Source organism: Polyodon spathula, chromosome 12, assembly GCF_017654505.1.
Source record: "Polyodon spathula isolate WHYD16114869_AA chromosome 12, ASM1765450v1, whole genome shotgun sequence".
In the NCBI taxonomy this organism is placed as follows: Eukaryota; Metazoa; Chordata; class Actinopteri; order Acipenseriformes; family Polyodontidae; genus Polyodon; species Polyodon spathula.
In genome coordinates, this window is record NC_054545.1 from 1,289,442 (window position 1) to 1,312,647 (window position 23,206).

The 23,206-nt window shown below is 42.7% G+C and overlaps 1 protein-coding gene across 1 annotated transcript in view; it reads left to right on the top strand.

Moving 5' to 3' along the window:
- The window catches only part of LOC121325027 (MAM domain-containing glycosylphosphatidylinositol anchor protein 2-like), a 166,748-nt gene that overhangs the window by 82,087 nt on the left and 61,455 nt on the right, over positions 1 to 23,206 (top strand). The window contains exons 4-7 of the mRNA XM_041267324.1: positions 4,035 to 4,231; positions 5,573 to 5,705; positions 8,236 to 8,505; positions 21,467 to 21,796. Coding sequence (XP_041123258.1) covers positions 4,035 to 4,231; positions 5,573 to 5,705; positions 8,236 to 8,505; positions 21,467 to 21,796 — 930 coding nt within the window. The remainder of the gene's footprint in view (positions 1 to 4,034; positions 4,232 to 5,572; positions 5,706 to 8,235; positions 8,506 to 21,466; positions 21,797 to 23,206) is intronic.

Below are 23,206 nucleotides of genomic sequence, written 5' to 3' on the forward strand. Positions count from 1 at the left end.
ACAATAAAATAAAAAAAAAACCAGACGCCCCATGATTTTCTGTTGGTCAAACAGGCTCTACTTCTGTTTAGCCGGAATAGACAAACAAAGCAAACAAATTGAAACAAACAAACACAAAAGAAAACAACAATCAAGAAACGGTGGAAAATGTGCAAAACTGGAGTGCAAGTCTCGACCTGTATGGTTAGCTAAAGAGGGTTCATTTATAGATGTATGTATGCATTAATTTGTTTATTCATTGCATATATCTTTCCCTTTGTTTTTTTTTGTTTTTAATGGCCATGTTTCTTTGAAGCTTAAGGTTGAGTGTTTGAACATGCTGTTTGACAGAATGTCAGGCATGGCATATTCATCTGCCAATTTTCAGGGGATTGTGAGTGGAAACTCAGAAAATGCCTCTGTGCTGTAAAACCTCCCCTGCTGTGATAAAAACACAAGCCCTTGTATGTGCAGAAAAACAACAAATCCAACAAAGTACAGCAAGCAAATTCAATGCATTAAGATCTGTGGCAATGTAAATGGACAAGACTTTATATTGATGTTGAAAGCAGGGATCCAAAAAAAACCCAGAGGAACCATTAGAAAAGTACACAAAGTTATCAGCAATAGCAATGCCATTACAATGATATGGTACAATGGTACAGCATGACTTAGCAACGTAGATTGGTACATATCATTGTGATACCATTAGTCCTGTTCTACCAGTGGATTATATACCAGTGTAACTGCCCTGATGGTCAATAAATCATGCAACTCTTGTCTGATTATCCCCAGATATTCTTTCAGGAACGTCTGAAGGAGCTTATATAGTATGCTCCATTTCTTTGTAAGTGTAATGTGTTTTTGGCAGCACGGTCCTCCACTGTCTGCACTATCATGTAGCTTTCTTCATGCTCAACACATTCTTTGTCACACCCACTAGGTGACCATGGCAGTCGTCTCTTCAGAACAGAGCTAGCTGAAAGATGGTGTAGTTAATGTTCAAATCATTAACACTTGTATTTGGGTAGTGTGACCTGAATAAAAATGCAAATCCCATTTAAAGACAGTTTATGTCTGTTTCCACTCTCAAGAGCTCTTATATTTTTTACTTGGGTTTGACCATTTGGAGGATAACGTGCGGTTGGTGGTCAAGGTAGCCGAACAAATACACTTTCTGAAAATGTGCTAATGACAAACTGGAATGAATAACTTTGAGAATGTAGCCCTTAGTTTCACATCTTTTGCCCATACACTGCTCATATTCTTCACTGTGTTTTACCAGTGCAGGAGAATGTACAGCATGTGTCTGTTAAACAAAGCACACACAAATATCCAGCTATTAGGCTAACTAGCTGTTTAGTTAATATAAGCATAGTTCTTAAGGGGTTAATATTTTGCAAGTGAAAAGTGAGAAAATAAACAAAACAAGCACACTGGAACATGTCTGTCTGGAGTGTATCGCTTGAGTTTAGCCAAGTTTGATTTCTCGCACTTCTCATGCCAGTTTATTGGTAAATTTAACACAGTGATTTTCATTTGGGAGGTTTCTGAATGAGGGACTTCAAGGCAGAGTTTAGAACGATGGTAAAAGTTTGTATCCATTATAAAACTGTTTCCACCCTCTGCAGTTCTCACTGTTAACATGCTCCCTTCATGGTTTCATTCCCAGTGTAACCTGAAGACTAAATTACAAAACCTAAAGAGACGTGATGAGGTTCGGCTTCTCAGCTGCACAACACAGGGGGGGGGGGTCTCTTTCTTGACAGCAATAAAGAAGATGATGAGTAACCATTGGGAGTCAATGGTTAGTCATTGGCATGGGGAGATTGTGGAAGTCTGGAGTCAATGTGTCATCAGTATCACTGGGAGTCAATGGTTAGTCATTGGCATGGAAAGATTATGGAAGTCTGGAGTCAATGTGTCATCAGTATCACTGGGGGTCAATGGTTAGTCATTGGCATGGGAATATTATGGAAGCCTGGAGTCAATGTGTCATCAGTATCACTGGGGGTCAATGGTTAGTCATTGGCATGGGAAGATTGTGGAAGTCTGGAGTCAATGTGTCATCAGTATCACTGGGGGTCAATGGTTACTCACTGGCATGGGAAGATTGTGGAAGTCTGGAGTCAATGTGTCATCAGTATCACTGGGGGTCAATGGTTAGTCATTGGCATGGGAAGATTATGGAAGTCTGGAGTCAATGTGTCATCAGTATCACTGGGGGTTAATGGTTAGTCATTGGCATGGGAAGATTATGGAAGTCTGGAGTCAATGTGTCATCAGTATCACTGGGGGTTAATGGTTAGTCATTGGCATGGGGAGATTGTGGAAGTCTGGAGTCAATGTGTCATCAGTATCACTGGGGGTCAATGGTTAGTCATTGGCATGGGGAGATTGTGGAAGTCTGGAGTCAATGTGTCATCAGTATCACTGGGGGTCAATGGTTAGTCATTGGCATGGGGAGATTGTGGAAGTCTGGAGTCAATGTGTCATCAGTATCACTGGGGGTCAATGGTTAGTCATTGGCATGGGGAGATTGTGGAAGTCTGGAGTCAATGTGTCATCAGTATCACTGGGGGTCAATGGTTAGTCATTGGCATGGGGAGATTGTGGAAGTCTGGAGTCAATGTGTCATCAGTATCACTGGGGGTCAATGGTTAGTCATTGGCATGGGAAGATTATGGAAGTCTGGAGTCAATGTGTCATCAGTATCACTGGGGGTCAATGGTTAGTCATTGGCATGGGGAGATTGTGGAAGTCTGGAGTCAATGTGTCATCAGTATCACTGGGGGTCAATGGTTAGTCATTGGCATGGGGAGATTGTGGAAGTCTGGAGTCAATGTGTCATCAGTATCACTGGGAGTCAATGGTTAGTCATTGGCATGGGGAGATTGTGGAAGTCTGGAGTCAATGTGTCATCAGTATCACTGGGAGTCAATGGTTAGTCATTGGCATGGGGAGATTGTGGAAGTCTGGAGTCAATGTGTCATCAGTATCACTGGGGGTCAATGGTTAGTCATTGGCATGGGAAGATTATGGAAGTCTGGAGTCAATGTGTCATCAGTATCACTGGGGGTTAATGGTTAGTCATTGGCATGGGGAGATTGTGGAAGTCTGGAGTCAATGTGTCATCAGTATCATGGTCAGTTGCAGTTGATAAACTGTTTTATTTGTGTCCTCTATGGAGCACAAAAACAATATCTTTAGTAGGCCTGTGAGGTACTGTAGTATGGTCTAATAGGCAGAATACAAGACAAATAGCCACACTGTGTACAGTTATAATATTCAGCTTGATATTGACTGACTACTAGCCTTTGCCTCTTTGCCTCGTTGTCTCTTTTTGCCACCCCCCCACCCCCCCAAAATGTGGTGAAACTATGTTAATTGCTAGTTCTTTAGCACCAGCTACTGGGTTCAATATCTCTGAGTTGCCAGGATGGCAGAGCTGTGTGTAATGGGGATTCATTGAGTAATACCCGACTCTGTGAAGTGCGTTATAGAATTGAACTGTGGAACCAGGCTATGTATTGTCTGAGCCATTTGAAGACATCAATGTTTAGAGACATTTTCAAACCAGCCTGCCTGTGTTCTACAGTACCATGGTAAAAAGTATAGCAACAGAGTCAAGTAAAGCAAAGCAAAGTAAAGCAAAACAAACAAACAAGAACAATGGCATGGTACAGAAGTATATTGCATTATTTCATGCTTTTGGCTTGGTCTTTGATGCAAGTTTTGTGCACACTGTGCTAAAACTATTGGCTACCAAATACTATATAGTCAAAGCTGACCTTTCACTAAAAACTGTTCTGCAAGCCTCCCCCATCTCCCCACTGGCTCCTTTGCAACTGTATCTGCCTTTGTGGTCTTCCATCACCCAGCATTGGCTGAGGTCACAGCACAGTTGAGGGTTGCTCCTGTTGGACCAGGCGAGATCCTGGGCTGAACAGTCTAATCATCCTGCTCTATATTACATACTACATCAAGCCATGCTGTGCCTGGAGCTTTCAATCTGCATTTGTATTCATCCTATTGGTTTGTTGTGTGTTTTGCAGATCTGGATGACCCCTCTGTGACAGTGCACCAGAGTATCGGGGAGGCGAAGGAGCAGTTTTACTACGAGCGGACCGTGTTCCTGCGATGCGTGGCCAACTCCAACCCCCCAGTGCGGTACAGCTGGCGCCGCGGCCAGGATGTCCTGTCCCAGGGCTCTGACAAGGGAGTGGAGATCTATGAGCCCTTCTTCACCCAGGTATTACAGTCCTGGATTTACACAGGGGGTTGTTACCTACAGCAGACTGGTCGATTGATTCCAACAAAATACTGCATCTAAATATAACCATTCAAGTGGGTCCTTTCATGGCTTTCTATGCACTGCTCAAGATATGTGGGTTCACTAGTCCCTTATAAAAGCCTCCTGCTGTATTTTTACAGTTTTCTACCATGCCTTTCCTTTGCATTTACAATTGTTTACCCTAGTTTGCCATGTTTATTAATATGCTCTTCCATACCTCACTATTCTTTACAATGTGTACCTATGCTTTACCATGCTTTCACTATGTTTTATTAGACTTTACTGTGTCTCTATTAAACTTTTATAAAGGGTACTATTGTCAAGCTATAGAGGGCGATAGATCTTTAATGATAATGAACAAATAATCCTAAAGACTGAGTCCAGCATCTCTTCACATTCTCCTCCAGTGAAAGCCCCCTGCGTTTGAATAGACTGAAGACACTAAGGGCAGAATGGATTTCGCTGTGATGTAAAAACAGCAGGATAAACGACTGATTCCATGAGAGAGAGAGAGAGAGAGAGAGAGAGAGAGAGAGAGAGAGAGAGAGAGAGAGAGAGAGAGAGAGAGAGAGAGAGAGAGAGAGAGAGAGAGAGAGAGAGAGAGAGAGAGAGAGAGAGAGAGAGAGAGAGAGAGAGACGGGGAGAGAGAGAGAGAGAGAGAGAGAGAGAGAGAGAGAGAGAGAGAGAGAGAGAGAGAGAGAGAGAGAGAGAGAGAGAGAGAGAGACAGAGAGAGGAGAGAGAGAGAGAGAGACAGGGAGAGAGAGAGAGAGAGAGAGAGAGAGAGAGAGAGAGAGAGAGAGAGAGAGAGAGAGGTGTGAACTGGAGCCCATAAATCCTCGACTAATCAAATTGCATCTGAATGATAAAGTGTAATTTGATAAATGTCAGTGTCTAAAGTCCATCACAATACAAAGTGTGCAATGTCCCAATTTTTCATTAATATAAAGTTTAGACAGAAGTCTCTTTTATATCTGTTAACTGATGACTCTTCTGCATAAGGTCTCAGGTTCAGATCTGGTCTTGAATGCTTACTCCCAGCAAAATGCCAATTGTTGGAATTGCCCTGATGAGATAAGATATTCAGAAAACCCTAACCCTAACCCTAGAAACAACCCATACAGTGTGGGTGAAGCTTCACATCAGGCTGCGCTATTGATGAGTGTCAATTTAACAGTATTGCTAATGTAGGGTGTGGGAAATTAAGCAAAGCGATGGCTCTAGGAAGAACACCCATATCCTCCAAAAATGAAAAATGAAAAACACAAATGTGCATGTGTTGTTGTTGTTTTTCTTTGCAGGGTGAAACCAAAATCTTAAAGCTGAAGAATCTTCGACCGCAGGATTACGCAAACTACAGCTGCATTGCTTCGGTCCGAAACGTGTGCAGCATCCCTGACAAGATGGTCGTCTTCAGGCTTTCAAACAAAACAGGTAACCCTCTCCGGTCAGCGCGGGGTAGCAGCGGATAAAAAGACAATTCCAGTTGTTTTGCTTCACTGTGCCAGCTTGCCACATTCTACAATATTGCCATTGTGAGCACAGCAGGACACTGAAACTCATCACAAGAATACCGCAAGTCACTGAATCTGCCAGAAATGATGGCTATGCTTTTTTTTGTGCCCACGAATTTGAGATATTGTACTCCTGTTTGTTTCAGCAGGCAAAGTACTTTGCGACTATGGGTAGGACTTTACCATACTATACAGTAGCACAAGAAGCAGATATAAGGTGCTATGTATTGATATCAAACCAGTTGTATATGCATTATAAAATAACTGTTTCTCCTGTAACCAAAAGGCTTTTATTCAAACTCCAAACTGAACCCAAGACAGAAGTAAGCAGTTCTGCCCATATGGCTATGGCCTGCAGTCACTCAGAGAGTCAGGTCACTGCTTTATCTACCATGTAACCACTGCCTCCCACTCCATCCTAAGAGACGTTTTATTAAAGGAACGTCTCTGTAAATGGTCTGCAACTGTTATTGTTTATCAGGCATTGGGAAGCTTTCATGCAGCTTTAATGGAGACCTGATCTTTGTGAGATGCATGAGGAGGGAGAGCATGTGTGTAATTCTTCCTGCGTCTCATTTGACCATTGTTCAGACTAATGCTGGAAGCCCATAATGATGATGGTGAAAATCAGTCTGCCCATGCACCCTGCTGATTCCTGTGGCTTTGCCCTTTCCAGGCACAGCGGCTGCCTCATTTGTATCCCTGCTTGCACTGGAACAGACAATAACTTGCCTGATGACTGGCCTCTCCCGCCACCAATCAGCCCCGTGCACAGACTATTTATATGCACTGCAGTGCATTTGCTGGCCTATCAGCATGCTGATTAATGACAATACAGTTTTAACAGCACACAGCAGGGGCCATTGGGTAAGGTTTTCTTGATTTTTTTGAAAGGTGTTTATATAGCAGAGACCTTTAAGCAATCCACGCTGAATTTCACAACAGCCCTGTTTCTCTGCTGGTGTTGGGAACCCTGTTGTTGTAGACCCTGGTACTTCAGCTGTGGGAATCTATAAAGCACCCTCCTTTTGTTTCCATATTCAATTACCCGTACAGTTGTACCCTATTCATCCTACCTGATGGTGCATTATTCTGGTAGTGTGGATAGGTTTTATTTGAAGATCTTTATATTGAATAGTAGGTCCTATTTCTAATTACAAATATTCAATTAAATTAGCCTAGGTAGCAGCAACCCATATATTTTGGTAACACTTTACATTAGGTGTCTCTAATTACTGTGTAAGTGCATGTGTATGGACACTGTTACACTGTTACAAAGTACTAAAATGTTCATTTTTACATAATATAACCTTGGTGGGTTAAACACCTACCTTTACAGTTTTAGTGTAATTCAAAACTGACTTCAAGAGTCAGTTTTATTACACACTCACAGTTAATTAAAACAAAATCCTGCTGAACACAGGGGGCTTAGGACTTGCTGGCATTTCTGTATTTCACTGTCAACCCAAGAAGGTTTAACCCTTAGTCCTGTCTCTGGAGATGCGGTGTCGTGTCTTTGCACTCAGCTTTGTTTTCTGGCAGTGATTCCAAGCCAGTTTGCCAAGGCTGTGTGTTAAAGTGTTGACAGCTTGAACTGAGAATTGATATGATAATAATAATAATAATAATAATAATAATAATAATAATAATAATAATAATAATAATACATTATTTTTATACAGCACTTTTTATAGTGGCCCACCATCACAAAGCAGTTTACAGAGGCAGGCTGTGATCTGTGCATTACATGCAGAGTACAACAGGACATTGCTTTAACATCTCATCCACAGGACTGAGCACAAGGAGGCTAAGTGACTTGCTCAGGGTCACACAGTGTGTCCATCAGTGGCAGAGGTGGGATTGGAACCAGGGACCTTCTGATTTCGAGCCCAGGACTTTAACCACTGCCTTCTGAAAATAGCACTAAATATAGTAAATGTCTGACAGCAAAACTCACAAAAAGGATTTATATTACCAGATGCGTCTTAGGAATGCATGATTGGTAACACTTTACATGAAGCGTCTCTAATTATAATGTTAGTTAAATGCATAGTTACAATGCACTTAATGTGTACATTTTATTACATGATATAACCCTAATCCTATCCCTAAACCCTAATCCTATCCCCTAACCCTAACCCTAACTCTAACCCTAACCCTTTTCTGATACAATTCTGTACTTACATATACAGAAGAATTATTTACATGTTAAGTGCATTGTAACGAAGCATAATAACATTGTAATTACTGTGTAAGATGGATCTAAGTCTCATGTTAGTACTGTACTTTATAACTGAGACTCTAAAGTAATTTGAAGACAATGAATAAAGACTTCTAGTCCAAAACGTTTGTCATTGGATTTCTGATTTTAGATTAATCAGTGAATGTTGACGTCTGATGCAAAATGTGCATTCTGCATTTTTATTATTTTCCATTCCGTTGACTTTCAGCATCTCCTTCGATCAAGTTGCTGGTGGAAGACCCCATTGTAGTGAACCCAGGGGAGACGGTGACCCTGGTCTGTATAACGTCAGGAGGGGAGCCCGCTCCCACACTGACCTGGGTCAGAGGCACCGAGACCCTGCCTCAGAAAAGCGTGTTGAACGGGGGAACTTTAACCTTACCAGCGATTACCTCTGAAGATGCCGGGATTTACAGCTGTGTGGCGAACAACAATGTGGGCAACCCTGCTAAGAAATCCACCACCATCATCGTTAGAGGTAAACACAGGTTCAAATCCAGGGAATGTTGCAGGAGACATTCTTTCCTGATCACTGTTACTATTGCAGGCTGCTTTCTAGTGTATCGGGTCATCCTCCTAAAACCCCATGTTCACTGGGGAGGATTTTCCAAGCATTTTATTCCAAGTGAATTAATAAGGTTAAAAACAAACCAACAAAAAACAAACAAACAAAGCAACCATTTAAAATACAACAATTAGAAATAAACAACCCAATTGTATTTTAAAGGACGTTTGTAACTTTATATACAGTAAAAACTTTTTTTGTTTCCGGGCAATTTGACTCCACACTACACACACACACACACACACACACACACACGCACACACACACGCACATTCTTTCTTGTTTACTTCTTAATTCAGCAATCATTTGGAGCAACTGGGTACGTTTTTAAACCAGAAATATGAGGTTTTCTTAATGTTCCTTTCTCTGAGAGCCGAGGCCTTGTTTGGAATCCTCGGCATGGCTCAGTTCTGAGGAAGTGCGTGTGCACGGAAGTGGCATGAGCAGCTCTTCCAGATGTTCATTGGGCTCTTCTCTGTGATTGATGCACAGTAGAGCAATGTTCACTCACCACCAGCACTCTGTACATTCCGTCCCCTGGCTGGAATCATTCAAGATCCCAAACGGAGAGGTCTTTAGTGCACTGCGTGGAAGAATAAAGAGCGTCGACAGGGGTACAGTCCAGCATGGCCCTGCTTTCCAGAAAACAAGTGTGTAACAGGGCACGTCCAGGCTTATTCCCAGCACCCGGAAAGAAATCTCCCCCAGCCGGGAGTTGCTTCTATAACATCCGGAAGGGGAACGATTTTTGCACAATGGTTTCTGGATCAGAATGGGGGAGACCATTCGTGGGTGTTACTGGGTGGATCAATTCAGTAATTAAGGGTGTGTTGGAACAAAATCCTGGACTGGAATAGATTGAGCGAGCCACACGCGAGGGCCATTGGTCTGTGTGTTATTGTCTTTTGACAGCCAGGAACAACAAAATGAATGTGAAAGACTCAGAAGTTCACTCAAAGCAGACTCATGGCCAAGCTAATAGTGATCAATAGTGGTTTACATTTGACAGCTTTTATGTGTGATATGTGAGGTAAGGTCAGATGGCATCAGGCAAAATAAATACAATGTGACCTGCTCTCCTGAGAGCCACACTCTGGTGGAAAACATTTTTAGTTTTATAAGGAAAAGAGGGGGAAAGAAATAAAGTGTGCCTGTTTTTTTTTTTTTAATGGAGCAGATATCATGAATTACAGAGCAGCTCTTGTAAATGTTCAAGCAAAACACAAATAAAATCACTGGAGACAGATATGCAAGTCTTTAAATACGCTTTTTACTGTGTGTCTTAAAACAGTCCACAGCACAGGGTTGCTGTTTGTCCCAAAAGCACAGTAAAGATTACAGCACGGTTACCAGGCTAATGTTTATTTTACTCTGTTTGGGTGAGCTGGGACAGTGGCTTTTCACTCTGGCATAAATCCTTTATAGGAGGTCATAGCTAACTGAAATGGAGGCGTGGTGGTCCAGTGGTTAAAGAAAGGGGCTTGGTTGTTACCAGGAGGTTCCAGGTTCAATCCCAGCCACTGACTCACTGTGTGGGACGCTGAGCAAGTCACTTAACCTCCTCATGCTCCGTCCTTTAGATGAGACGTAAAATCAAGGTCCTGTGATGTGACTCTTTAGCAGCAGTTGTGATGCATAGTCTCTGTAGGTTGCTTTGGATAAAAGAGTCTGCTAAATGACTAATTACTTAATTATCTCTATAAATCTTACCTGTCTTGGACTTCCATTATATTTAGATATCACACAGGTGCAGATTTGAAAGATTTTTTCTATTAGTTATAAAGGGGTATAGAGTGCTCTTTTAGCATATGTTAATACTCTTTCCGGTATATATCATACAGCACACAATTAAACTGGGCACATCATTTCTGCAGGATTAAAACTGATAAGTATACAGCTAAAGCGCAAGCTATGTTGCATATAGCACCTTTTTAATTCAGTGTTTTAAACACTTTTAGCTGATTGCAAAAGGGAGTATTGCCAAAAAAAGCACCCAATCAATACAGTAAGGCATGTTGTATTGATGATGTGCCAATCTCTGTGAAAACACTCCACATGTACACTGCAGTCTCATTATCTACAGGAGCAGAAGGTCATGTCAGGCAACTTGACAAGATACTGCTCAACCTGAATTAAATCTGTCAATACCAGAGGCTCAACCTTCTACTACTACAACGACAACGATTATTATTATTATTATTATTATTATTATTATTATTATTATTATTATCAGCAGTTGTAGTAGTCGTATTGATAGACTTCAATGTAATTATTTTCACGTGGTCTGTCTTTCTCATACTGATTGAGTTTTGAACATTACGTTAAGTAAAGTACCGTAGGAATGTATGTGTACTAATATTGATGTCATGTAAGTTATAGATGGGTTACTTTAGCAATGCTTAAAGCAAGCAGGTTTATTGATTTTGCATTCGTTTTACCTTGCTTACACCCTTTTGGGTGACCTTTTGATGTCTTCAGGCATCTATAAATCAAATCTCAATTGCGGCTTCTTAAAGCTCTGGAAAGACTGTTTCCAAAAAAAAAAGCTTCTTGAGGATTTTGCTGTTCTGAACAGTGAGCAGCTGTGGAGTCTGAGGGGGAGCTTCTTATCTTCAGCAGGGGAAAGTAAACTAGAGTAACCCAACCCAGATGCGGAGAAGCTGTTCCTCACAGTCTTCCATTCACATTGAAATAGAACGCCACAGCTGGCATTGTGATGGAAAGAAAAGCAGTTTCTGAACAACATGGAACATCATTAGCAGAACATTGCAATGCGGTGACACTCGCCATTTATGAAACACAAACCAGTAAACACGGTATAGTGGGTTTGATGATTATCAGAAAGGAAGATCAGGTGTGCTACGAAAACCTTTTTATGATACCTGTGTGCAAGGCTTTGCATCACGTTTTAAAGTAATTGTACGTTTTCTTAAGTATGCCTGGAGAAGTAGGTATACATCAAAAACAAGAGGGTTTAATCAATTCTCCTCCATTCTTTCTCTTTTAGTCTTTTTCTAAAGTCCCTTTAGTCCCTTTCTTCATTCTCAAAGCTAATACAATCTAAGGAAGATCTGTCAGGAGGAAGCAGCCTCATTCACGCTTGAGCTGAAAGATACGTGTGCCTGGTCTGAAGCAACGGCTGTAATTATTAAGAAGCTGATTTCAAGACCTCCTGGTGGAAAATGTTTTCTAATCGCGCTGACGTTTATTTTTTTAAGTAGAGTTAAAAGCAATCGCCGTGGGGAGCTGATAATAATAGAATCGCTAAAAACTGCTCTGAGGAGGAATCCGTAGAAGGAATGGGGAGACGCTGCAGAGTTGAATCCAGCACACTATCATTCTTTGTGAGGATGGCTACAATTGTGGCCAGCTATGCGTAATACTGGACTAGATTGATTTCCTCTGTGCGTTAAAGTGCTTTCTGAATGGCCTTGTTGGACAAGACACTTCTAGAAAAACACTGGCATCAACAGCTTTTCAGCTTTTTCACACTGACGAAAAAAAGAGACAACCGTCTTTTAGATTTTTCCTTTTTTTCCCCGCTCCTTTTGTCCAGTTGATGACGATTTGTCACAGTGCAAATTTTACACTGAAGACAGAGCATGGGCAGCACAAGCCATAAATACAAAATAATACTTTATACCCAAGTCATTGAATCCATATGATGTGTGTTGACTATAAGCATAAATATGCATGTAAACCTGACAGTGATAGTAGAATATGTTAGTTCTTTAATCATGCAGTAAAGCTTATTATATTTAAGCTTGTGCACTTTGTAATCACATTACATTATAACATCTCTATATTGATGGCTGTATCTCACAATTAAGCAAATAATGCTGTGCTTCTAGATTCTGAGGAATTCATTAAGCTGACAATAGTAACTGTGTCTGGACTAAGTGATGAGAAGCTGGAATGGTTTTGTTAGCTGAGTTAAGTCATAATTAGCTGTCAGATAGCTCAGAGCCAAGGTCAGAGTGTTCAGGTGGTTCAAGGATGGATTGTTTCAACAGTCTTGCATTTCAAAGAAGTTACAATTGAAAGTTAAAAAAAAAAGATAGATAGTGTGGTTAGGCTTTAAAGTAAGTCTCAATAATTGAGATGTAATTATTTGTGAACTAACACATTTCTTATTGAATTCATACAAAGTAAATATCCAATCCAAATTCAATGCTTACTTGTATTGGAGTATTTTCAAATCTCTGCTTCTCCGTGATTAAATACAGTTAAAAATTGGGCTCGGACTGAACGACCGCTAACTTAACTTGAATTCCGTAGACATATTATACCTGTCCATATGCAATTACACCTGACTTAAAGACACTTAGCATGCTTACTGTGAAGTATCACCAATGTGTTTTTAATGAGCTTTCATTCATAAAGTAATCTGTAGTACATTTCTTTAAAGAAAACTACCCATGAGTGCTGGCAAGAGGTTTGTTTGAATAATCTGTAACAGCAGCATAACCCACAACACTGCCCATTAGCCAGGAATAAGCTCTCATCAGCCCACCCCAAAATAACACACAACACTGCCCATTAGCCAGGAATAAGCCATAGTCAGCCCAACCCCAAAATAACCCACAACACTGCCCATTAGCCAGGAATAAGCCATAGTCAGCCCAACCCCAAAATAGCCCACAACACTGCCCATTAGCCAGGAATAAGCCATAGTCAGCCCAACCCCAAAATAACACACAACACTGCCCATTAGCCAGGAATAAGCCATAGTCAGCCCAACCCCAAAATAACACACAACACTGCCCATTAGCCAGGAATAAGCCATAGTCAGCCCAACCCCAAAATAACCCACAACACTGCCCATTAGCCAGGAATAAGCTCTCATCAGCCCACCCCAAAATAACACACAACACTGCCCATTAGCCAGGAATAAGCCATAGTCAGCCCAACCCCAAAATAACCCACAACACTGCCCATTAGCCAGGAATAAGCCATAGTCAGCCCAACCCCAAAATAACACACAACACTGCCCATTAGCCAGGAATAAGCCATAGTCAGCCCAACCCCAAAATAACACACAACACTGCCCATTAGCCAGGAATAAGCCATAGTCAGCCCAACCCCAAAATAACACACAACACTGCCCATTAGCCAGGAATAAGCCATAGTCAGCCCACCCCAAAATAACACACAACACTGCCCATTAGCCAGGAATAAGCCATAGTCAGCTCAACCCCAAAATAACACACAACACTGCCCATTAGCCAGGAATAAGCCATAGTCAGCCCAACCCCAAAATAACCCACAACACTGCCCATTAGCCAGGAATAAACCATAGTCAGCCCAACCCCAAAATAACCCACAACACTGCCCATTAGCCAGGAATAAGCCATAGTCAGCCCAACCCCAAAATAACCCACAACACTGCCCATTAGCCAGGAATAAGCCATAGTCAGCCCAACCCCAAAATAACCCACAACACTGCCCATTAGCCAGGAATAAACCATAGTCAGCCCAACCCCAAAATAACCCACAACACTGCCCATTAGCCAGGAATAAGCCATAGTCAGCCCAACCCCAAAATAACACACAACACTGCCCATTAGCCAGGAATAAGCCATAGTCAGCTCAACCCCAAAATAACCCACAACACTGCCCATTAGCCAGGAATAAGCCATAGTCAGCTCAACCCCAAAATAACACACAACACTGCCCATTAGCCAGGAATAAGCCATAGTCAGCCCAACCCCAAAATAACCCACAACACTGCCCATTAGCCAGGAATAAGCCATAGTCAGCCCAACCCCAAAATAACCCACAACACTGCCCATTAGCCAGGAATAAGCCATAGTCAGCCCAACCCCAAAATAACACACAACACTGCCCATTAGCCAGGAATAAGCCATAGTCAGCCCAACCCCAAAATAACACACAACACTGCCCATTAGCCAGGAATAAACCATAGTCAGCCCAACCCCAAAATAACACACAACACTGCCCATTAGCCAGGAATAAACCATAGTCAGCCCAACCCCAAAATAACCCACAACACTGCCCATTAGCCAGGAATAAGCCATAGTCAGCCCAACCCCAAAATAACACACAACACTGCCCATTAGCCAGGAATAAGCCATAGTCAGCCCAACCCCAAAATAACCCACAACACTGCCCATTAGCCAGGAATAAGCCATAGTCAGCCCAACCCCAAAATAACCCACAACACTGCCCATTAGCCAGGAATAAGCCATAGTCAGCTCAACCCCAAAATAACCCACAACACTGCCCATTAGCCAGGAATAAGCCATAGTCAGCCCAACCCCAAAATAACCCACAACACTGCCCATTAGCCAGGAATAAGCCATAGTCAGCCCAACCCCAAAATAACACACAACACTGCCCATTAGCCAGGAATAAGCCATAGTCAGCCCAACCCCAAAATAGCCCACAACACTGCCCATTAGCCAGGAATAAGCCATAGTCAGCCCAACCCCAAAATAACCCACAACACTGCTCATTAGCCAGGAATAAACCATAGTCAGCCCAACCCCAAAATAACACACAACACTGCTCATTAGCCAGGAATAAGCCATAGTCAGCCCAACCCCAAAATAACCCACAACACTGCCCATTAGCCAGGAATAAGCCATAGTCTTTGACTCAGCCCACCCCAAAATAACCCACAACACTGCCCATTAGCCAGGAATAAGCCATAGTCAGCCCAACCCCAAAATAACCCACAACACTGCCCATTAGCCAGGAATAAGCCATAGTCAGCCCAACCCCAAAATAACCCACAACACTGCCCATTAGCCAGGAATAAGCCATAGTCAGCTCAACCCCAAAATAACCCACAACACTGCCCATTAGCCAGGAATAAGCCATAGTCAGCCCAACCCCAAAATAACCCACAACACTGCCCATTAGCCAGGAATAAACCATAGTCAGCCCAACCCCAAAATAACACACAACACTGCCCATTAGCCAGGAATAAACCATAGTCAGCCCAACCCCAAAAAAACACACAACACTGCTCATTAGCCAGGAATAAGCCATAGTCAGCCCAACCCCAAAATAACCCACAACACTGCCCATTAGCCAGGAATAAGCCATAGTCAGCCCAACCTCAAAATAACCCACAACACTGCCCATTAGCCAGGAATAAGCTATCGTCAGCCCACCCCAAAATAACACACATCACTGCCCATTAGCCAGGAATAAGCCATAGTCTTTGACTCAGCCCAACCCCAAAATAACCCACAACACTGCTCATTAGCCAGGAATAAGCTATTGTCAGCCCACCCCAAAATAACACACAACAAACTGCTTTTATTTCCAGTACTTCGCATGAAACCTGGAAGGAATGCTGATGTCAGCCTTCGTGAGTAACACACACAAGTGATTCTAGATGACACCTAGGTGTGAATATCCATTTGCTTTAAAGCTGCAGAGAGTGGAAGAGAATTTTAAGCAGTGAATTTCACGACAATGGTGGCTCCCATGCCATAACCGTCTCCTACCAACCATTGTTAGTGTGTCCTAAATTCATCAGACCAAAGGTATAAGACTCTAGTACAAGATTTTTGTTTTCCCTGGGGGAAGCTGAAGTAAATTAAAAAGGGGCAGGCTGTGCAGTTTCTCAGTAAGCCAAGATATCCTGACTGCAGAGCACATCATTAAGCCCTGCAGAAATCAATTCTCAATTTGGTGCGCTGGGCCTTGGTCGTAGCTGTCCATTTTCTGTTGCATTCAGGGGGGTGTGAGGGAGTAATGCATCAGCGTTGAGCGAGTCTCCACTGCGTTCAGGGGGATGCGAGGGAGTAATGCATCAGCGTTGAGAGAGTCTCCACTGTGTTCAGGGGGATGCGAGAGAGTAATGCATCAGCGTTGAGCGAGTCTCCACTGCGTTCAGGGGGATGCGAGGGAGTAATGCATCAGCGTTGAGAGAGTCTCCACTGTGTTCAGGGGGATGCGAGAGAGTAATGCATCAGTGTTGAGCGAGTCTCCACTGCGTTCAGGGGGATGCGAGGGAGTAATGCATCAGCGTTGAGAGAGTCTCCACTGTGTTCAGGGGGATGCGAGAGAGTAATGCATCAGCGTTGAGCGAGTCTCCACTGCGTTCAGGGGGATGCGAGGGAGTAATGCATCAGCGTTGAGAGAGTCTCCACTGTGTTCAGGGGGATGCGAGAGAGTAATGCATCAGCGTTGAGCGAGTCTCCACTGCGTTCAGGGGGATGCGAGGGAGTAATGCATCAGCGTTGAGTGAGTCTCCACTGCGTTCAGGGGGATGCGAGGGAGTAATGCATCAGCGTTGAGCGAGTCCCCACTGCCTTCAGGGGGGTGCGAGGGAGTAATGCATCATTGTTGAGCGAGTCTCCACTGTGTTCAGGGGGATGCGAGGGAGTAATGCATCAGCATTGAGCGAGTCCCCACTGCATTCAGGGGGTTGCGAGGGAGTAATGCATCAGCGTTGAGCAAGTCTCCACTGCGTTCAGGGGGATGCAAGGGAGTAATGCATCAGCATTGAGTGAGTCTCCACTGCGATCAGGGGGATGCGAGGGAGTAATGCATCAGCGTTGAGCGAGTCCCCACTACGTTCAGAACTTGCCCTGTTGACAGGGTGTAGTGACTCCAGTGATCCAGTGCTGTTGAATACACAGACCTGCCTATTTGTTTATATTCTGCTTATCTTGGCTTTTACACCAGGGTCTTTAAAGAGAGCTTTAATTGCACATGTAGACTATTAGTGCTGCCTTTACTTGCACATTAATGCAATTTGTACCATTTGTACCTTCACACAAATTGCAATGTTGTGCAGCAAAGTCCATTCTCACTCAGTGCCTAGAACAGGGCTAGTGAATATAATTTACTTTTTTGAGTGTGCTTGCCAGCTGACCCATATGCTAAGACTACACTGTCTTTAGAGGATGAGAGTATCTATGAATTAATAGTTAGCTTGGATTATAACTCTGGGGATGTTCTCGTCCAGTCGTATTCGGAGTGCCAATCCTTGACTTTTACATGGTGCAGATCACTTATCCATTACTGCGGGCCAATATCTATCTGACCATGCTTGCTATGTAGTGTTGCTTAAAAGCAGCTTCCAGGTAGCAAACACACTAACTAACTTGAACATCAGAGAATGCTGTTAGTGATTAATACATTCTACAGGTACCATGGGCAAAGTCACCCAGCCATGGCCACTATTCACTGTATTATAATGTCACCGTTGATATTTACATGCAGGCAGTCAGCAGTGAAATGAAGGTAAATGTTACTTGTCTTGATGTTTAATTTCAGTGGAATGCAGGGTGTAAAACCCGCTATTGGCATGTAAATCAACATGTAAATCAGCTTTTCTCCAGTTTGTTTTTAAATAATTTATGGATCCCTCTGAATAGCATTTACATTAATGAAAGAGAAGTATGCTGTCTGGGTTATCAGCTGCATCCCATCAGGCAGGCCTGGTATCTGAGATGTGGCTCTTTCTGGGAGAGTGGAATGCAACTATAACCACAGCCAGCGTTGATATCAACGGTCAACCGAGGGGTTTCAAATGCCCCCCTGTGAGACCACTGGAGGCAAGTAAAGATCTGATCATAAAAGCTACCAGAAAACGGTCAGACAGCAGGTTTCAAAGTCTTATATAAAGAATGGAGTAAAGAGGCTTAAGAAAAAAGAATGAGAGTGATTCCCAAAAAGAAAGAAGCCTCAAACTGTAAAAGGGAAGAGGAAGGGTGATGTTTGATGTCTTTTGATGGAATCTCGTTCTAAATACTGACTTAAAAACTTGTCCTGTGGCTGACAGTGTCTGTGGGGGCACTGCAGGAGTCTCTGCGACCACTTAGTGGGATTGGGGTGGGCTCTAATCAGAAATCAGAATGGCTATTATATATACTCGTAGACAGAAGGACGGAATTATTTGTAGGTTTTGAATACATAATCTGTGGCTTTTGTCGACTCCTGCAGGCATTTAACCAACTCAAATCAAACTTTATAGATTACTAGACTGACAAGGATTCATATTTTATTGAAGTTCAGAACTGATATGTGTTACGTACAGTAATTGCATTACAACACCCTGAGCAGCATGTATGAGGTGGCGTCATTTGAACGAGTCATGCAGCCCAGCCACACAACCAGGAATTGGATGCAAACTGTAAGAGCAGACTACAGAGCAGAGGTTACTTTTATATTGATTATCTACTTTGATTTCATTTTTCCCAGTCAGTTCATTTGCAAATAGGAACAGGATTGCTGCTCACCATGTCTGGGTGCTTTTAAGGACCAGGCTGGCAGCAGGGCCTCATGCAAACAGTTACCAAGGAAACGCATACTAACGTAGACCCGGGCAGAATAGCCATGACTTATTGCTAGGCAGGATTACAGGGTTTTACTGTGTAAAATGTCTACTAGGTGGGTTTTAGAGTGCAATTATTATTAATATACTAATCCAGCCAGCAGGGGATGTGAAACGTAGTCAAATAAAACTGATGAAAATATAAGCTGGAAGAACAGTATTAGAGGAGAACAGAAGGCACTGTTAGAAGTGACTCTCTCCCCTCTGGCTGAAATTCCTTATTGAGAGCTACAACTTGTTTAACTATACCAGCAACATGGACGATAGCAGGGCTTGCTCACTTTGTAATCTTGATGTTGCACACGTTCAAGTTTACAATACTGTAAACCCTAGTGCGGATACGTTTGTTGTATATATGCTTCATTTATCCAGCACTGGATTCTAGCAAGTGGTGCAAGACAGCTGGGTTTTACCAGCACAATCCCCTGCTGGATATTTTACACATTATGAATTGTCCTAATACAAGTTAAGTCTTAAAAGACTCACTGTTAAAGCACTGTCTGGAACATTTGTCATCTTGACTTGAGTTTCTTGTATGTTTCGTCTTGATACAAACAAACACACGCACTCTGACACGCACTTCCCAGCACACTTCTATAAGGATGACAGAAACAGCAAGCAGCCTGGTTTTGCTATTGGGGGAATGGGGGTGGTGGTGGAGGAGAGTTTAAAACAGAACAACCACATGGTCTTCCATCACTTGTCGCTGGGCTGGAATATGTGAACAAAATGAATCAGGGGCAGCTGTGACGAAACTGTAATGAAGATGCAGCGTGTTACTGAGCATGCATAGCAAGCATAAACCAGTGCAAACACATAGGGGTGGTCCTTACAATGTGTGACGATGATGTTATTATGTTTTGAGTGCTGTACCTTTAAGACATGACAGAGTCTCGTGCGAGATTCTAATGAGAGAGGGTGAGGACACAGTGATAAATTGAAAAAACAGTTAAACGTTTAATCTGTCGAAGGTAAAACCGAATCAGAGTGTATTAAAGCAGTGAAAGCATGATGAAACATGAGCAAGAGAAGCACAGCGTTGGATTACACATGGAGAAGAAAGAGAAAGTGGAGAATGGCTGTGCAGATGAACCTTCCACAAAGGATCTAAAACAAACCTCATCATTCTACAGGAGCTATGTGGCGCAGAATAAAGGACGGGTGTGGATCATTCAAGGATGTGAACAGCGCAGTTCTTCCAGTTTTCGTAAAGAAATGTTAATCTGCTCACCAGGCTGTGAATAAGACCTGGGGGTGGGGGGCGGGTGCTATTTCACTGACACTGTCACTACTGTATGTTCTTTCACCTGGTTCTCGCAATGCCTGTAAATGATGTATGTAATTTATTGGCAGATGCATGCACTATATATATTCATGCATGATTGATCAATAAATAGACTGTATCGAACGCATGTGGCCTTGATTAACTTGAACAGTTTTTGTGTTGCTGTAAGGATATGTTAAAATCGTTAGCAGTGACTAAAACTGCAATCATTTCAACTACAAGACAGGACTGTACATCACGGCGCTTTTTGGATGAGCTTTTAGCCTGAGCGTGACAAATTTAACCCGCCTTCTCCTTATGGACTAATTTCAGCTATTGACAACCTGCATACAGTCTCAGCCCCTAATTTGCAATGCATGCAGCTCAGGGGGACGTGCCTGATGGATCACATGCCACAGATTGCTGAGTAATCTCTCCTCGTAGGCACTCGACCCACAGTGCTCACCAGAACAGGGAAGAGGCTCGTACTATCAGTGATCCATCACTCCCACATTGTGTCAGCGGGGGGTTCTTCTCTAGACACAGAGACTGTGACCAGCATGCACCATACAGCATGCACATAGCAACTGTTTTACTGCAAATACTGTACCTGGCGACTTTATATCTGATTGGTTTAGAAACAAGTTGGAAATCTACACTAAACTTCTACATACTAAACTGAAAGCCTTATACTTTCAAAGCACAAACAAAGTTCCTGCAATGCTACAAAAAGAAAATCCTGGGGAAAATATTGGGGATTATTGGGATTAAGAGCCCATTGCTTGAAAATGCAGCCCGTAATCGCTGGTATTTACTTTACAAGCATTTTACTTCCATCAGTCAGGCTTTAAAACTAGCGAACATTAAAAATGTTAGATTGTTGCTGTCTGATGACAAGCTACACAATGCTTCTAATTAAATTATATCTGTACAACTATTAAATATTGATGTGTTGTAAATGATGATAATATGGTGTGCTTTCAGACTGGAGGAAAGCTACAGTTCTTCAGCTTAGTCAGAACTCCATAGATATGCATGTAAACATGACCAGCCTTGCCGTTAAACAAACAAACTAAAATAACAGGTTTTAAAAAGACTGGCTCCTCCATTTTCCACAGGGCAATAACATGATTTTTCTTGTGTGTGTGTGTGTGTATGTGTGTGTGTATGTGTGTGTTTGTGCGTGCTTGCATACGTGTGTGCATGCATGCGTGCATGTGTGCATGCGTACGTGTGTCCGTGCATGTGTGTGTGTGTGTGTGTTTAACAGCATGTTCATTGTTTTTCCCAAGCTCTGAAGAAGGGCCGGTTCTGGATCACCCCTGACCCATACCACAACGACGACAACATCCAGATCGGCCGCGAGGTGAAGATTTCCTGCCAGGTGGAGGCCACTCCCCCGGAGGAGCTGGCGTTCAGCTGGCTGAAGAACGGGCGGCCGCTGCGCAGCTCCGAGAGGATGGTCATCACGCAGACCGACCCCGACGCATCCCCGGGCACCACCAACCTGGACATCATCGACCTCAAGTTCACCGACTTCGGCACCTACACCTGCATGGCGTCGCTGAAGGGGGGAGGCATAGCGGACATCAGCATCGATGTGAACATCTCCTCCACCACCGGTGAGGGCCGCCATGCATGCTGGGCTTACCCACTGCCCCTAGAGAACAAGAGAAATGTGTGGAGCGAGAAAAGACCATTCCACCCATCAAGGCCCTTGTGAGCACACCCGTCTCCCCTTACTGATCTCCCACTACCTCTGCTGGTAGACTATTCCATGCATGTATAACTCTCTTGGATAGATAAGAGGTGTTTCCCATCTGTCCGTCCATACGTATGTCTATCTGTAAGTCCATCCATCTATCCATCTCCATCTGTCCATATGCACTTGTATCCTTATGGACAATTCATAAGAGAGTCAGATTTGAGGGCTGATTGGTTCCTGAACTGGTCAGTTCACTGCCATAGATGCAAGTCCTGTGGATCTAAGTGGCTTTGTGCTGGATATGGCCACATGGTGACACCATGTATCATATTGATCCAAGTTCACAGTGTTGCTTGTTATATACACCATTCCCCAAATCAAACATTTTAATAATAAATAACAAACCAAAAGATTAAAATCTTATCCAGCAGATAAAAGAATGTCATGAATTATTGTTAATAATGAACCATGCATTCATTACTCAGTCGTATTGAATAGAGTCAGACATGTTATTAATGTTTTGGTACACGTTTGCTTTCCAGAGTTAATGATTAATTGACCTGCTGTGTTTGCTTGTTCAGTATGATGTGCGATTCTTGTTAGCTTTAATTACCATTAAGCGAAACAGTCACTTAGAGCTTTATTGAGGACTGATGGGCTCAAGATATGAGACGTTCTGCAGATCTGTTTTAATGATCTACGCAGGTGCATTGTAAATACTCTCCTAAATAAAGTTTGATAGGACTCAAGGAACTTCTCGACCGTTTTTTAAAGGCAAAGGCGCAATCTTAAAGAAAGCTTACAAACACTCAAATGAATTAAAGTGCATTGTGTGGATTTCCTGTTAGTCACACTGATTTATAAATACCTCCTCCTCTTACAGTATTTCTCTTACCTAAACGATATTTATTTTTTTTGTGCACTGCGGGTAACATAAAACTATCTTATTGCAATTTTGCCAACATACTCTTGATGAAAAGAGATTGCTAACTCATCTAAATATGCTTTATAGCCTAGACTGTCATGCCCCATGCCAAGAGTTTTAAAACATTAACAGAAGACATTACCCATCGGGTCCTGGGTGCCATCATCACTCTCGAATAGCAGAACTACTTCAAGCACGTTAAATGGCACAATCTCCTCTAGTTGCCTTTGCCAGTTTTATTGTGTTGCACTTTTCTGTAATTGATGTTAGGCACACGTTACTAACTTTGCTTACTTTTAGCTTGCCTTCTGCAAGAGGACAGATGGACCTGTACTTGGAAGCTGTCCCTTGTACAAGTTTCTCATAGTAAAAGCATAGCAGTCGAATGAAGCATAGTAAAAG